Source organism: Neopsephotus bourkii, unplaced genomic scaffold (genome assembly GCF_033783945.1).
Source record: "Neopsephotus bourkii isolate Nb327-2 ecotype Australia unplaced genomic scaffold, CSIRO-AGI_Nbou_v1 NB_1792, whole genome shotgun sequence".
NCBI classification, from domain to species: Eukaryota; Metazoa; Chordata; class Aves; order Psittaciformes; family Psittacidae; genus Neopsephotus; species Neopsephotus bourkii.
Window position 1 is genome coordinate 13,182,750 of NW_026902266.1, and position 18,546 is coordinate 13,201,295.

Sequence of the window (18,546 nt, forward strand, 5' to 3'; positions counted from 1 at the left end):
CACTGAATCAAGTTCTGCTCCATTCTGGTTATTTTCCATTCCTCCCAGCTTCCACATCCTAACAGCAGTAGACGTACATGCACACAAAATAGATACGTCTCAGGATTGAGCCTATTCTGCCTGGGCATTTAATCTGCACCTACACAGCCTGTCTTTTCCCTTCTTTTTCCCTTTTGAATTCTTGTCCACAGTCATTCTTAACTAAACCACTGGTGACTATATCACAAACTTTTATGTTTGAAACAGTCAAAGAAGAGGGAAATAGTGAAATCTAGGGATCCAAGTAAAACAGAGAGTATCTGTGATCCCTTGCTCCCCATGGAGGTTTAAAATTCTTATGGCATTTAATTTTTCAGGTATTTATTGCTCTAGGGGACAGCTAATTTTTCCAGTATAAATCAAGCCATAAGGATATTTCAGCATATATAAGACATTTCTTGTGCAATTATTGAAATGCTTAATATGAAACTTCCTGCCCAATGTGAATGGAAAAACACATCTGTTTTATGTGTTGTTACACTGGGCACAATGCCCGTACTTAAAATTTCCAGTGAGCAAAAGCGTATTGAAAAGGATCTTACCCTAAATGTGTATACTAAATACTCTTTAAATTCCTACACTGTTTCTTTGAGGTTCTTGAGGAAAAAATATGCTGAAAAGTGCTTTAGAATATGAAAAACATATCTAGTGGAAAAAAGAATGTGGTTAAATAAATGAGTATGAAACCCAATGATTTTTATAGGGTCAACAGTTTATTTGGGTTATTTGCAATATAATTGAAAAGGTATTAAAAAGCATTCTGTGACCTTTACTTTAAAAAGGGCCGGAACATTAATCTACTGAGTCTATAATGAATACATTTCCAGTTTGAGCTTTTTTCAGATTACTTCTTGAAATGTGTACATCAAAGTCAAACTCAAGTTTCTCTTTTTGAAAATTGCAATCAGTAAAATGTTATATGTATAGGTCAAACACATGTAGCAATGAAAATAACTCATCTTTCTCTGGGAGCGTGCTGCTTTTTAGTTTGGAGCTTTCTGCAGAATTCTGTTGTGGCAGTGAAGTCCTCTGGTAACGTTGCAAAGACCTATCAAAGTTATCTCTTTACACATTTGACATTCTGTATTAGGAAAGGAAGGTATTACACTGCTTGCTGCTGACCTGAAAAGGAAACTTCTGAGTTACATGCAAACAGTATTGCAGAGTATAACTTGATGCTGTGGGAACAGCATGCCCTTCCTCTAGCTTTTGGCATTTTCTTTTATACCAAGCAGTTTTGATCTAATTTAATTAAGAGCCACAAAACCATGTGGCTGTGGTTTCATGACCATACACAAGCTCAGCATAATATCTAGGTTTGAGTGTTTTCACCCTTTGTCTGTGGATGTCAGTTTGACATGTAGTTGATATCTTTAGCCCTTCAAAGTTTGTGTGCTTCGGGACAGCATGCACAGGTTTGATTGGATTCATTCTTTACAATCTGTGAGAAGTAACAGTGCAGTTAAATATAATGGTAGAGCCATCTGATGATTATATACACAATTTACTAGGCCTGCTTGGAGGTTTTGAAGATAATGGGACACCGTCTGCTTTACACTTTCATGACCAATTCCAAGAACAAAATTAGGAGGTTGAATTCCTGTGGAGTCAAAAGTCATAGGACAATTCTAATTCAAATTCTATTTTGCTCTATTCTGTTCTTTCTGAGGGCAGTTCTAAGCCCCTGTTTGAGACTAAATATTCCTTGAAGCACTGGCATAGACTGCTGCAGTAGTACTTGTCAGCTTGTTTTATAGATTTCTCGTGAAATAACATTGATTTTTCTCAAGAACTTCTCTTTGAAACAAAGTATTCATCAGCTTTTTGTTTCATATAACTCCTTTATACATGGAGTTTCTAAGGCCATGTACATCAACTAACCCAAAGCATTTTCAGAAAGGGGACTTGCTTGTATGCCTAGCTTCTTTAGATCCATCAGAAAATTTAAACTTGCCTCTAGCTGTCTTGCTGAAATTAGGCCTACTAAAGGATATTGCAACCCAGAATGCAAGTTCTGCAATTCTTAATGTGAGAGTTCCATTGGTTCCTGTCTCATTATTTGTTCAGAATACTTACTTTCCAGCCACAACTAACTGAAGATCTAGTAATGTAAATATGTGCAAACCTAGGCACAATTTGTTGCATGGGTATCTAAACCCTGGTTGCATTTCTATGCCAGCACCATTAGCCGTTTGTATACCTAACAAAAAGTGGTTGAAATAATGTTTTTTGAGTTACCAGTTTAAAAGCTTTACTTTGTTTATGTCTCTACTCTTTCTTACTGTACTTGTGATTCTAATGTTCATGGATATGGATCCGAGCAAGGGAAAGAAATAGAGGATAGGCACTTTTTCTGAAAAATGTTTTGAGCTAATGAAGTTACTAATCGTTTTTCCCTTATCTTTTTTTTAGATATTGTAAATTGTGACTTGAAGTCTACACTGAGAGTACTGTACAATTTGTTTACCAAATACAGGAACGTGGAGTGAAGAATTGGTTTGGGTTGTGAAGGAGTGCTAACAAAGAAAACATCATAACTAGCATATCTTTCATCAGTATTCCTCTGCATCTTTATCTGAAAAGGAACTGAACCATTTATCTGAAGCATTTTTAATTGATTATCCATGCACTACTATTTTTATAGTAGATTTAAAAATAATAAGAAAAAAGGTTTGGAGGGAAGGTATTTAAGTGTATTCTGGGAGAATTAATGTCTTAGTAATAACTGTCTCCACACTGTTTTGTAGTAGGTGGAGAAACAATGGAAAAAAGATATGGTAACTTTAGTTCAAATCAGCATTTGAATCAAATCATAGGAAGATTCTGTACTGACTTGCTATTTTAATTCTTTTTCTGTATGTATTTTCTAGTCCAATATTTTCTATCCATGATAAGACAGTTGCATTCTAATTATGAGAAATATGCATGGGGACAACCAGTTAAAAACTCTTGTTCAGATCACAGCTAAAAAGATACTTTTTCAAGCACTTAACCTGATCGATTTATATTTCCAGTACTATTAGGCTTGAATTTTAGGGGTGCAAACTGAAGTGGCTACTCATTCCTTCAGACTTACTATAACATGATGCTGTGCTTTAACTATGTGTTATTGAGCATTCCACATAAGCACGCTTTGCAGCTTGTCACTTGGTTTTGTTCAAGAGGTCTTTTGTACAAAGTACACATTTCAGGAAAACACATTATGTAATACCGTTTCTCTGTAATATTTGTATTACTACATAGTATTAGAAAATAAAAGATGGTTTATTTTTTATTTAGTAGTTTAAACACAGGATTAACAGGTTGTAAGTTTAGATTTATTGCTAAGTAGGATTTAGAATTTGTCCCTTTGTTTGATTTTATGATGAATGTATTTCGCTGCATAATGTCTGACACAGAAAAAGTCAGGTTCATTTTCTAGAAACATTCCTGTAGCGTTTCAGTTACAAAAGCACTGCTTTTTGGTCAAAACTACTCCAATCTGCAAAGACTCCATTACAGTGTAAGTTTTTGGGGTCATTTTTACACAGCTAGAAAGAATAGTTTTGTCTAATCATGACCAAGTATAAGCTGTTACCTGTTTAGTTTTAGCTTAAACAAAGACAGGAAAGAGAAATGGGAGTTGATTCTTGCCATAGACAGATACCAAGCACCAATTACATTTCCATAAGAAGCTGATGGAGACTGCCTGAATCATCAGAAACTGTGCTGGCATAAGTTGAAGAGAAATCAATCGTTTGCTGGAAGTCTTGATGTTAGATACTCTAAGAAGTGATCCAATGCAACCACACATTCTTGGGATCCTGGGTTACACAGTAAGGAAGAAAATCCTTAGGCAGTAATTACTGGATGACTGTTCAGAAATGCTTGGACTGTTTGGGGCAGGAAGGAGACTTGTTAATAGTCGTCCAATTATGACAACTGGTATAGGTAAAAGGGAAAGCAGTCTGTCAGCCCTTGGGTCTGTTCATCTGTAGAAAAGCAGTGCTGGCAAGAACAGCCAGTAACATCTATATGTTACTTATTATATAAAGCATTGCATATTTTTCAATTTTCCAGGGCTTTCCAGTCCAACATTAGCAAAAAAGGAAGACAAGCTGTTATGTTCTGTCTGTAATCACAGAATCATAGAGTGGTTTGGGTTGGAAGAGACCTTAAAGCTCATCTAGTTCCAACCCCCTGCCATGGGCAGGAACACCTTCCACTAGACCAGATTGCTCAAAGCTGCATCCATAATAAATACTCATAATGAACGCTAACAGATATTACAGAAGATATTCTTCTGAGAAGTATATGTCAACTTTAGCAAAGGAAAGTCAATATGTAGTTCAGAAGACAATATCTGAATGTTCTCTGAACTCAGAAATTGTTACCTGATTGTTATAAACTTTCTAAATATCTTTATTAAAATATTTTGTTACCTCTGTATTTTTAAAAGTTTCTGAAATTAGAGGTACAAAAAATTAACAATTACTTGCCTTTTACAGAGGGAAATAACTGGACATTTTGACCTCCATGAAAATGAACATGTTTTGATTAGATCTTTAATACCTGAGAAATTAAGCAAAACAATAGGAATCAATCAACCATTTTTTTTTAGCAAACTGAGACCAGCAGCAGTTTCAGCTTATTTAATGTACGTTTTTCATTTGTGCACCTAGATTGTAGTAATTGTAATAATTAAAAACATGTATGATGTTTTTTTCTGATGATCATGCTCAAATGAAACACTCTTTTACGTTTCAACAATGCTAAAACATTTTGATTACCCTTGTTTTCAGGAGTGCACTTTCTTTAAAGAGGAGATTTATATATGTAAAGGAAAAAAGTTAGGAGCAATGAAACTATTTTTTGTCTGGACTTGAAAGTAAGTGTTCCTGTGCTATACTGATATAATGTTTTAGAGATTTTGAAGTCTACCAGGCTCTGTTTTCTATCCTTAAAAAACGTAAAAATGAGACAAAATGATAGAATCCTCATGCTGAAATGTAATTATGCAGAATCATAGAAACAAATATTATCGAAGCTTTACACAGTTATCCTATGGTAAGAATTTATGTAAATTAAAATCTACTGTATAAACAAGTGTGTCTTATGTAAATATAGACCCATGTGATAGTTTTAACACATTCACACATATAGTATATGCTGCCATGTAGGAGTGGGTCACTGCTTATATTTTTGACAATGTAGATTTAAATAGCTATCAGATAAATATGAAATCTAATATACAGATTATATCTAATATTTATTGCTTTGATACAGAATATTATAGAAATATACAATACTACTACAGACAGTTTGCCCTTCAGCAATCAGTGTAGGCCATCACCTTCTTCCTTCAGGGAAGTGAAATGTTAAATTAGCTGGGCCAAATTCTGGTGGTGCCTGTGATGCTTTTATTCTTGATATAGAGCAGGTGTACTGATGTACAGCTGAATGCAGAACTTTCCTCACTCTTTATATGAAAATAGAAGTTGTTTAAGTTTTAGGTCAATCTTAGTTTTATTTATATTTGCTTTAAATGATTAAATAGATCCAGATCAATGGATGTAGCCCATGTAAGATATAAACAGTCACCTGGAGAGGCAAGTTTCTCTCCTGGTCCCAGCAGGAGTCTCTAATCTTGAGGCTGCTATCTCACTGCTTTGGCTAGGTTTCTAAAGCCAAGTAGTATGAGTCCCAGTCACTGCCTTAAGATCTCATGGTGGTATTCTGATCTCATCCACCAGACTAATATTCTTGTCTGTTGTGCTCTGTCACATGAAGGTCCACAGGTAGTGGAGTCCACTGAAAACTGGCAGAATATTAACCTGCCTTGAATAACAAACAGTAAACACTTCTGCTGCTGGGGCATTATGAAACTGCCAGAAGAACAGAGGTTTCTATGCTTCTCTGATTTCTAATCCATCCATTGCATCAAGCAATGTGGTATCCAGATTTGTTTTGTGATTGGAGATGGGCATTCTTTTCCAGTTGATGGAGCCTGGCATGTTCTGTCAACCACAGAAAACTTACTTTTTTTTCAAAGAGCAGCTAGAGATTCTTAACAGTATGTCAGTAAGATGTAGTTAAAATAATTATCTAAAATCCTAATATCTTGAAGTCATCTCCTTTCAGATTTCCTTCCCAGCTGACTGGCATTTAGTTGCTGTAAAGAAACAGGCCCTACAAAAAAAAGTATTGAAGGAATCTTTGCATAATTTTACCTGAGATGCACACATAAAGTCCAAAACTTGATTGCTGTGTATTTCTGATGGAGTACAGATGCACCAAGTTTCTTATTAAAGAATATTTAGTTCTTTGCATTTCTTAGTCAGTATATATCTTCCTGTAGTAGGGGGGCAGCAGCCTTATAGTTCCATAGTTCAGGCATTTAAGTGGACCAGCAAGTGCTGGATAAGGTCCAAATCTACGTTGACCAAGTTGCCGATCAGCATATCTCCGTGTGAACCAGTGGCATTAAATCAACAGAGCATTTGGTCATTTCTGTTTTACAGAAGGTTACAGTATTTGAGAATGGTTTACATTCAGGCAGACTGTATTGATTGAGGTAAATGCTACTTGGTTGACTTTTGTTCTTACTCAATTCCTTAAAGTATTTTTTTAAATTAGTGTTTCAGATTAATTTAGCAGACACCTTAGTGAAGGCTATAGTGTTGTAAAGCAAAATGACTTTTAAAAGTAATGGGATTTATTTCATTAGAGAAAGATATATATGCTATTTAATACACTAAATACTAGCTTTAGGTCTAGTTTTTGTTATTCCTGTCTTCCTATCAGAACAGCTTTCCTGAATGGCCTCTGTGTGTGCCAAGCATGCAAAAAAGATCAGTGCCTTGAATAACTCTTGCAAGATTTTCTACACTAGTATCTAATAGACATTTGTCATTTTACTATAAGAATTAGTGTGGGGTGGTTTTTTTACAGTTAAAAATATAATTAAAAATTGAAGAAATCTTTTGTAGAAAGTTACAATTAGCTTAAATCAAGATCTTTTTTTTGATGTCTCACATAAAAAATGGGAGATAGCAGCACCAAAATACCCAAATTATGCATACCTCAGAATCCACAATTTTTCCAAAGATGTTTTGAGTAATTTAATATTTACTGGGGCTAATTTTACGTATTTTGACAATATCTTCTGTATGACTGTTTCTTTTCCAATAATGAGATTTTGTTTTCTGTCTAACAGTTTACTACTACACACTCTGCAACGACGTATGTTTCGCTGTAATGTATTTGGTTCTCAATTTCAATATCAAACTAATGAAAAAATAGCATATTTGCAAAATCTGCTTCTTAACATGTATCTGAAAATAATGGTTAGTTTAAATTAAGCCGCGTTGCCTTCAAGTGCAGAGTTAGTAGCTTTCACAGAATATATTTTATGTACCCTGTAAGTAAGAGACACCATTGCTGAATTTTTCCTGTGCTTTATCTGAAACCTTTGTTTTGATTCACAATAAAATAAAATACGCACCTGAAAAATCAACCCTGTATGTTGGGTCAAAGTATGAGATGTATGACAAGTAATTAGGAAGGCTGTGTGGTTTATTTTTCTCTTAGCTTCTAGACCCATTTTCAGTTGCCTCTATGTGGGTGCACTAGTTGTTTGTTATTATTTCGTGTGGGGGCTGGTGACAGCTGAAAGTGGGTTGGCAAAAACAGCCGCGTAAGCATATGCTTGAAATGATTAACAGCGGGAGGTTGGGAAAATGCTGTATTTGATTCAAAATAGCAAAGTATACCTTTAATTAAATTACTGTGCTGAACATTTTAGTGGTGGTATTGCACCTGGGTATAATGCAATTTGCTGCAGCATAATTTTGTTAATTTGAGATTTAACAGAATCTTAGTAGAATGTTAAAATGATCAAAATTAAACTGTCCATTTCAGAAAATAGCTGCATTTAGGAAGATTTTGAGATCTGTTTTTTTACAAACTTGTTTTTGTTGTGATCTTTAATGCAGGCGCTTCAGTGCAGAGCTTGGCACTAGTCAAAAATATAGGCATCTAAAGTGCTACAGATCGACATCTTTAGCTACAGAATTACTGGAATGAATCTAGAAGCAGGTGTTTGATCTTTAGGTCTGCTTGTAGAGTTGAAACCACCAAGCAGAGCTGCCTAATCAACAGGGAACAGTAAGGGTGAGTTTTAATGCCATTCTTCAATCCCAGCTTATTAAAAGGGCTGGAAAGAAGTATATCTGCTTAGAATCCACAGTGTTAAGCCCCACCATATATACTTGCAGCTTTTGTCCTGAATTTTATGTATTTTGTCCTGAAGAGCAAGTAAACTTGCTCATCTTCAAATATTGCAATACAACAAAAAGGTTGTTGGCTGGCTGCCTCAGTTTCTTCATGTCTCTTCACCCACAAAGTAAAAGACCTGGGTCTAATGTCTTTATGCACCTCTGGGAGTTATTTCTCCTCCTTAGAATGCCATAATCTGCAATATGAATTTAAGGTAATGTGCATTTTTTAGTGGTGTTGGAGGGGCACTGTCTACTCAGAAGATGAACTTGCAATTCAGTATATAAAGTGATTCCACAGTAACTGACAGAAAGAGCGAGCAAAATAGGTGGCATAACTGGTGGTTAGGTGGCTGAAAAGGATTTGGGAGAAGAGCCTGTCTTCTGGGCCTCCTGTAAGCCCTGCTTTTGTATTTTAGTCAAAAGGTGCTGAAATACCAAAATACATTGGTTGAAGAGGAACCAGGGCTAGCATCACCTCTGTTTCAATGCAGAGTTCCTGCTGAGCTTTGGTTACTCTCACTCCTCTCATCCAGGACTCTGGTGTCAAAACAGCCCCAAGAGAAGGTATTCCTACCCCACAAAGCCTGCAGCCTGAGTTAGTTTTGCATTTCTTAGGCAAAGCAAATAATGGTTTCATCGCCTGCTTCCTACCTGTCTGTAGCCATTAGGTGAACTCATATGGGAAGATGAGCACCACATTATGTACCAGCTGTGTTTTAGGAAAATGGCAGACGTGTGCATTTTGTCTGTAAAAGCCAGTTGAGACTTCTTAGGCCTTCTCTGGGCACAGGTACTGGGTTGAGTGCTAAATCTCTTTTTTGGATCCCAGACAGATTAAAACTAGAACTGCTCAGTCCCATTGAGATTAGGTCAGCTTCAAGTATGTGCAGGCATAAAATGCTAGGGCTTTTTCAATTGAAAAAATCAAGGTGAATTTTAGGGTGAAATTTAGACAGCTTCAGGGGGAAGCATTGCTTTAATAGATTTTCCAGAATGGTGACCTTGGTGCTTGTATTCAGTGTGAAGAGCACAAAATCTGCCTGGGGCCATGTGCCTCACCTGGGCTGGTGAGGGAAAACAGGAAGACCATCTTCTGCTTCCCTTCTCCATATTGTGGTGGACTGCACAGACTCTTTCCTACTTGGCTCAGTTTAATTTATTGGAAATAACCCTGAAAACATGCTTTAACTATTCTTCCCTCTCCTGGATGTTTCCACTGTTCCAGTGAGGTGAAAATTAATACTAAACTAACATATTGAGGTTCTAAAGTCTTCAGCTGTGACTAATCAGCACCATTCACTGCTTAGGGCTTTTGATGCTGGGAGGAATGAACAATGCTGACTGTAGTCATGTCTCCGAATGATTTGTCCATTGGATCACATGCCAAATTTAAAACTGTTACATTAGATGAACAGATGAGGACTCTGAAATTACATGGGGAGGGAGAGAGGGAAATCACTGTGGCTAGAATTTAATTATTTTTTTTTATTGGATGGCAATACTTAGATAAGGGGTGATTATTTCTATTCCTGTGCACAGTTTGAAACTTCCAAGATGCTGAGGGCTGTAGCCTCAATTCAGCAAAATACTGAATTAACTTTAAATATGTGAGAAAAGCACTTGTGGTTTCTTGGAGTCTGTTTTACCTAGGAATGGATAAATACTCATATCACTGTGCAAAGCCTCAGTCACATTTGCACTGAGGCCTGTGTTTTATTGTCTTCACACCCTAGCACAATCCTATATAATTATACCCACAAAACCATTACTTTTAAGGCCTGCTTTCCTTTATAAAGGATCCTTTATAGCCACTTTGCCAATTAGCTCATTAAACATACATGTTTCTTGTCCACTCTTGTATTCATTAAGAGTTTCAGCTGCATGAGGATTGAAAAACTAATTTTTGTCTACTCTTACGAGGGATCAACTGCAGGGTACCAGAATGCTGCTGTCTGTGTTCAATGCTGGCATTAAGTTTTAGGCAGATACTACTCAGGTGTGCTTATTATTGCTGGATGGTTTATATCCATGCATACAGGGTTTGTTGCAATAGGAGTTCTGTGAATGCATGCCGTGATACAGTGCATGTCTTGAAAGGCTCATGGTCTTGCAGGAATGTGGGAGAAGAAAGCTGTAAGTGAACTTCTCTACCTTTACACAGAAGATCATAATAGGTATGGACTAGGAACCAAGATCCCTTTTCTGTACCACATCTATGCCTTTTAAGTTGTGGTGTAAAACAAGGAGCTAGGAGGTTACCAGTGAGGTTTGTGTGGAACGCCAGTCCCCTGGGAAAAAGGGACTAGAGGAGTTACAAAGGCTGTTAGCTCAAAAGATTACCACACTTCCTGTGGTAAAAATGTAGGTGCTGAGCATCAAGCCACTGAGGCAAGTATGTGGGTTTGTTAGGTTGCTTGGAGAGGATTTTTTCCCATTGAAGTGCTGCAGGGCCATCAGCTAGGAGGAAAATGCCAACACTGCAAGTTACATGTGTGTGATTTAGACTTTCCCCTATGTGACAGTAGCTTAAAACACTTCCATGTGCATATTGTTACAGTAATAGAGTACTGAAGGTGTCAGTCCTCGATTTCTAAGCTTTCTGTACCTCCAGATCTTTCTGAACTGCTTGTAATGGCTCTTGAATAGACAGAAGGGACGTTATTAGAGCAGATCTGTGTTCTTAATTGCAAAAAAACCTTGTACATCTACTGTCTGAAACCAGCACTCGGTTCAAACAGCATCATAATGTATAGGTTCATTTTTTCTGTGTTATCAGGACAAATTAACCCATTAGCTGCACAGACTCTATTGTGAGTCAGAAGTATATGACTCATATGAATAGAACATTTCTATTCTGGTTTTAATTAACTTGGCTTCCACCCAAATCCTCCTTACAAATGAAAGACACTAGATTAGCTGAAGCCTACAATACGATTTTATGGTTTGTGCTAAACTTGCATGTGTATTTTTATGAGATAATGATACAAAAAAAAAAGATTCCCATGAATGCACTAGTTTAAAAACTAAGCAACAGAGCTGCCTTATTTGACAGACTGCTGAAGTACTGTAATTAATCTGTAAGAGAAAAGGAAAAAAGAAATGTGCAATTCTAGGACATTGGGAGATTATTCCCAGTCCTGATGCAGATGAGTGAAAAACTTGTGATTACATTTTCAGTAGAAGGAGTCTTAGGGGTCCCTTCCCTTTGTGATTTTCATAATTTTGCTATCTGGGAACTTTCATTTTCTTTCTTAAGATAAAATGTAAAGATAGAATTGGTCAGGATCCCTATCAGCATTTCTAATTGGGTCACTGTGCCTTAATAAAGCAATAGCAAAACCAAATCATCTCCTCAAATATAAATTGCAGAGAGGGTAATCTAAGCCACTACTGATTGTAGCCTGTCAAAATGGAAGCAATACTAATTGTATTTACACAATTTTAAAAGCATTGAAACAGAACAAATAAACCCCCCCCTCTGACCCTCACGGAAATCAAGGCCTGAATCTTACTTAACACTAAACTTTCTTCATGGCACCTTAGGGACTCTTAATGCAAATGAGAAGCAGGTATACAGATACTTGGTGCACAAATGCATAATCTCTAAAGAAACAAGCACAAATAAAAGTAGAGGGTGAGGAGAAGGGAAAGAAATGCATCTTTGTGTGAACACTTTAGAGTTTGCAACATGCTCATATAACACAATGAGGATGGGCCAGCTGGCTGTAAAATAACCTAGACAGATAAATTAATCAGTAGTATGCTCTGTGTGCCACCAACTGTCCTGTGACTAATAAGTTAATTTTCTACTTTGGCAGGTTCCGTGAGTTTACTTGTAGTTTGAAGAAGAGAGCTGGAAGAAAAAGGTCAGGTTTTAAAAGGGGCTTAGTTAGGGGGGCTCTGAAATGAAAACTTGTATGTGGACCACGACTTCACAGACTCTGCAGTCCCACAGTTTAATTCCAGTGGCTTAGGTCTCTTAATCAAGATCTGCCTTCAACTCTGCCTGCTGCCAGTTAGTACTGATAAAGCCCTAACTTGCCTTCTCATTGTCTAAGTGGTGACATTAGGACTTTCATCAAAGCAAAGAAATTAGAAGCACGTAGCAGACTCAGCTTCATTTAACCAGAACTCCATGTCCAGATTCAGAGATTTTTCTGTCTTGGAGGGACAGGAAGATAGTCTGGCAATAAATTTGTTACAATATGCACTTCCCAATCACTGTAGAAAGTTACCAAGTTAGTAGGAAGCAGATTTAGGGCACAGGTTTTTCTATAGATATTTTGAGCAGTTACACTGCTTTTCAGGAACACATGTATTCCTCAGTTAGAGGTTTGAGTATTAATTTCTGAAATTCCTTTGCTGATAATTAGACTTTGCTTTTCATTTTTCATTAGCCACAGCAGAGTCTCTATGCTCACGTTATTTGAGTTTGGATTACCAAAAGTGTCTGGATTCCTGTTTTATGCTTACAATAATGTGCCTCCAATGAACACAGCTCCTTTAGGTAATCTACAAGGTATTGTATGATCCACCAAGGTGCGTAGCATGATGTGAATACAGGATATTAATGGGCAAGTTTCTCTAGTCAGCTCTGCCTCCTTTTGGGATATATATACAGAGAAACCTGCATCATGCCTCAGGATTTCTGTCTGTGCTCAGTAACAAAAAAGATCAGGGGTTTCCTTCACTTTGTGTAGGTAGTTATGTGTAGTTGTACTATTAAAAGGGAGAAGAAGCATTTGTACCCTGAAGTGAGATAAAGGATCGATCCTGCTGCCGCAGCACAGTCACAGCATCTTTGTTAATCACTTTGCTAGCAGACCTGTAACTTGCATTCTGAGCACTTTCAGTAAATAAACTATACTGTATTGTGTTGCTAGGTCTTTTGCATGTACCTTAACACTTTAACCCCAGAAGTCTTGTGATCTTCTTGTTCTCTAGTATGACACAACCTCACCCAGTAATTTTGGTGTCAAGACTGTGATTTCTGCTGCTTCTAAGACCTCTTTCCCAATGGCTTAGTTACCCAGCAGACCTCTGGGATAGAGTTAAACCACAGTGAGTAACACCAACAGAAAACTTCGGCTGTCGTAAGTCAGGCAAAATTTTCCACTAGGTGAATTGCCCCCCATTAAAAATCAGAAGATTTGTTCCAGGGAATCAAAACACTCTTGTTATTTAAACACAATTTCTCTTATATTACTGGCTCATTAAAACTTGCCATTCTTTATTAATCAGCATTTCTTAATTAACGTAAAAGAGTTCTGGTAGAATTCCACCACCCACAATCCCATGCTGTCCTGTTGGTTTCTATTTAGACTACATATTGCTAGAGTATGTGGGATTATATTGCATGCTGCAATTATTTTCAGGGAGGACTGTGACACTTGGCCTTGATCTTGGCTTTCTTTAATACAGAGCACTGTAAGTATGCTATATTTGTTTATAACTTGTTGGGGAGAACAACAGAGGCTGTCTGACACTATACACTCTCTTTACACTGTAATTCTCGGATGGAGCTCTCAGGAATTACAGGGAGGAGAGCTTTGCCATTTGGAAAAAAAGGTCTTACAATTTAATCAGAATACAGTGTTAGCCAGCCAGCTAGTTAAATCAGCTTGTCCAATTATGGTGTGGGTTGAGCAAGTCTCTCTGTTCAGGATTCCCTTGAGCTGCTTTTACTTATGAAATAAAAATAAGAAATTAGGTCAGTTTTACTCTATTGACTTCTAATCATACAGCTTCCAAGAGTATATACCAGCATAGCTTTGCCTAAATTAATATTTGGCATCTCACCACTATGACTAGGCTTTGCCACTGGTTGAAAGCTAAATTGGGAATGCTCATTCCGAATGTCAGATTACATATTTGCTTGTCTCTGGACTGGTTTTAACCCTTGTAACACTGCAGTGGAGTACTCTCAGTCCAATGGTGAAAGAGCTGCATCAGGTCTCCCATCACCATCTAAGAAAAACAGATACTTTCCAGGGTGCCTTGCCCCCTCCGTTGGTTATTTCCTCATTGACTGACTCTCCTGAGATATTGTATGAGCCTTTGTATCAAAATACTCCTACCTACTTTCACCCTTCAAAAATTGCTAGCTCCCAATCCCCTTCATCTCATCACACCTTATGACATACCTTTTCTTCCAGCTGTCCCTTCTCCCTGGTTAAGATAGTTGATCAATCCAATATCTAAACAATCAAAATCACGCAGCTGATCATGCCGTTGTCTCACCAAAACACGATTTTTTCCAGCTGGTCTTATGCACTCTGCCATTCCTGTTCCTTTTTCTCAAGCAACGTTGAAAGTTTTGAATGGTTTCCTTATCTTACTGCATGTAAAACTGATAGAGCTTCTTATTTCTATCATCAACCCCTCATGTTCTATGGATGCACTCATAACACTTCCCCACTCATCCCCTGCTATTATTTTAAAAGGTAGAATTGAAAGAGCATGTTTCAGTCAGTTTTTGCCACAATCCAGTGCATTCTGCAGCATAATTTGCAATACCTTTTTCTTTCCCCCTTATGATTATTCTAAGAAAAAAATCCAAATTCTGACCCACAAACAGCCTGTGGCCATTGCTTCATTCATGGCTGGTCAGATCTGTTAACACAGATTGCAATTTATTGACTGCACAATGTGGAGAGTATGGCTGCATGTCTTTGCCCATTACATTGCAGAACAATATTAAGCCGAAAAAGTGCTGGGAAAACCTCAGAAAAGCCTGAGTTTGGATACATCCCAAATGTTTTGGTTTCTTGTGTGCACTTACAGCAATCAGAAAACAGAAAGACCTAGAAATGTGCTATTGTTCATTCCTCTCCTTTTAATTCTCTGATTCTCTTTTTTTTAAGTGACTTCAGCCTTGATTTGTGCTTTACTCTTTATTTCATCTTTCAGTTACAGATGTATACCACTTTACATACAGTGCTATGGAAGCAAATTGGTTAAAACAGTCACCTTATTGCAAAGTGAAAATGGGATTTGAGGAATTAACCGAGCTTCTTATAGATTAGTTACCAAAAAAAAAACAAAACCCCATGGAGTTGACACACTTGAAGCTTATTACTTACAATACTGAAAAGTTAGAAAATGGAAAGGTTATACTTCTCCCATGAAACTGAGTTGCATCTGCATGTCTCTATGTGATGCTGGTTTTTTAAGCCCAGATGAAATTGAGTGATGAAACCTGCTTCTATACTGTTAGCGTTATATGAATTTGGGGACAGCTTTATCCACTTACACCACTCTGAAGCTTCCCATTTTATGAAATAAAAGTTGTGTATCTGTATAGCTATAATAACTCCTCCCTGCTCTGCAGGGGATGATGTTGCTTTTCTCTTAATTGCTTTTCTTCTCTCTAGCAAGTCACACGTACTGTCAAAGATTTGCTTGCTAACAGAGTCTTCATATTTATTGCAAAGCCAGTGACAGTCTTTTCTCAGTATCCCTGGACATAGGGCAGGCCAGACTTACAGAAAACAGAAATAGTCTTTTTTGTTATGTTACCCTCTCAAGTATGTAGATTATATGGGATTGTCTGAAACTGAATTTAAAGAAGTATTTTGCTAAGTATAAGTTAGATCTTCACATTTGAGAAAGGTTTGGTGTATAGGATAGCATGGGAATTAATTCCACCCATAAGTTATAAACGGTTTACCTTTCTGGCACTCTATCTTGCTAAATGTAAAAAACCTCATTTCATTTACTATATAATTATCCTGTGTATTCTTGAATGAAAGCATAGCAAAGATCACATTTCTGGCACATTTGGGAGCAAAACAGTTAAATTGCTAACAAATAATGTTTTGTAGTTTGTATGAGAGCCAAGAAGATTAATGAAATGTTCATGAGAGAGTCTGGCAAGTGGCCACATTCCTATGGGAACATTGCTGCAGTGAGGTTTAACGGAGCATAAGGGACTTTAAGAAACAAATGTGTGGGAGTTTTAGGGTGAATTGTAAATGATAAGAATCTAGTAAAACTAGATATCATGTATTTTGCCTTTGAGGTTTTCCAGTGGATCTCTGTAACATTTCTCATCCTTATCTATAGTTTGTGAGGAAGATGAGCAAAGTGCATCCTCATTGGGTTTTTTAAGAGCAGCTGTCAAACACTAGCTCTTCTGACTTCTTTGAACGTTACATCAGATGTAAACTCATTAAACAAATGGCTACAAGAAATAAGTCTTTTAGCCTGAACAGAGTTTTTGTGTAGAAGCTCCTCACTTTAATGCTTAATCTGTGAGTCTGCCTGAAACTTGCGTATGCTTTTAATTGTAAAAAGCTGTGTTAATTTTATTCTTTCAGACAAGCCAAGAAGAAGCTGAATTAGTGTAGCTTTATTTCTATTCCTGTTGTACACCACCTCCCTTTTCACAGCAGTTGTCTCTGAAATACATTCATATTGACCATGTGTATCCACTAACATGCTGTATTTCAATTGAGTTAGTAAATATTATATTTAATCAAAGATGAGGATGCAAGCTAAGTTTCCTCTGTTTCAGAAGAAAAAGTCTTCTATAAGTAAGATTGCTAACGGCAGTCAAACACTTCTTTCGACCATACCAAAAGATAAACAGGAAGCTATTGATTTACCTGAGAGCAGGCCAGGCATTGAGAAATGTATGGACTTTACAGTATGCTTTCTAGAGGTCAGCATGGAGTATGCTAATCTAGAGATTAGCTAAAATAATCATCATGGATAGCTATTAAAGTGAAGGAAACCTGTGTTCTTACTTACCTTTCCACTAGATGGCAATGGTACATGGTACTTACGTGTACTTTAGTAGAGGAAATCTTTAAAAATCAAAATTTTATTAGAGGTTTGAGCATCTCTCTTAAGTGAGGATGGGTGTACTGTTAACATATGCTGCATCTCAGGTATCTCAGCAGTCCCTGTCTCAAGTAGCAAAACTTAATTTTCTTTCTTTGCATAACAAATGCAATATCCAGATTTAGAAAGAACACAGATATGAATAAGCCTATTCAAAAGCAAATACAGTGCTGTGTTGACAATGCTGTCTAACACACCAGAGTGTGTATTAAGTTTCTACTTTTATGCTGGATGAGACATTTTTCTTGTATTAGAACCAAGAGATTAAAACTGATTCTTGGAGTCATTTCATTGACTAGTTACATTAGGGGTGGATTTGGTTCTGTGTTTTTGAATTATAAAATTAAGATTGCATGTTACTGTGTGAGGAGGGCAGAGGGCTATCCTTTCTGTGGTGAGTCAGCATCCAAAGTGAGACTCCTTCAGAAAAGGTGCCCCAAGGTCATTTGGGGTTATTATATTGTAATAGAGGTAATGCTGGAGAAGGAGGGTGAGAGAGGAAAGAGGCAGCATAAAATACTTTTCTTTAAGGTACCCAAGGTTTGAAGAAATGCAGTAGGCATTCGGACAGGTGGGATATCTGAATCAGGCTACTGGTTGAGTTGGCATCTCTGGAGACTGAGGTCTGCCTGAAATTCAGAATACACCATGGCAGAACAGCTTTTTGCTAAAGTGTGGCAGTTTGTTGTAATGAGGATTAACTGTCTTGCTATGAAATAGTCCGCAGTGGCCTGCCTGACCCGACACGACTGCTTGCCAGTGGCTAGATAGAGAAAGTGTGGGTATTAAAGTGTCTTGATATAAGAAAAATCTTTGGTATGATCACAAATACATATCAATGCAGAATATTTGTGCTGTACTAATCATGTGCTTCACATGGGAAAATTTTTTGATAGATAACCACCTACAGGACTTTCATTCCAGGACAAAACAAGATCAAATTCAAAATACTGGAGTTTAATTGCCTCCTAACCAAATTGTTAACCCAGCAAGATTAATAACCAACCTTCATTGCTAAATAGAGTTCTGTGTTTAATTACTGTTGTAACTTTATTTTGTATGCTCAGTTCATCAATATTATTATTCTTACTCAGATCTGCTTCTGGTAGCAATAGGGAACCAGCCAGTTATGTTTTTGTCAGTGAAATATTTTGAGAAGAGTTAGGTGGGTTTAGTTCAAATTGTCAAATATGTCTACCTCACTGCCAATGTCTAGCATTCCTTACTGCCTGGCTTCAAGGCTTAGTCAACCAGGAGCTTGAAGCACTATGACTGTGGTGGGCACTGGTCTAAATAAATCTGAGCTGTCCTGCATCCTCAAAGGCATAGTGACTACTAATACAGATAGGATTCGGGTGCCCAAATATTGTAAGAAATGAAGTTTTTTCCTTCATAGCACTCTAGA

The 18,546-nt window shown here is 37.2% G+C and overlaps 1 protein-coding gene across 2 annotated transcripts in view; it reads left to right on the forward strand.

The window, feature by feature from the left end:
- Nucleotides 1–5,524, forward strand: part of PARVA (parvin alpha) — a 63,472-nt gene extending 57,948 nt beyond the window's left edge. For both annotated transcript variants that reach the window (XM_061342513.1, XM_061342514.1), the window contains exon 13: nucleotides 2,452–5,524. In XM_061342513.1, the coding sequence (XP_061198497.1) occupies nucleotides 2,452–2,528 (77 nt within the window). In that variant the 3' untranslated portion in view covers nucleotides 2,529–5,524. The remainder of the gene's footprint in view (nucleotides 1–2,451) is intronic.
- Nucleotides 5,525–18,546: the final 13,022 nt, after the last annotated feature.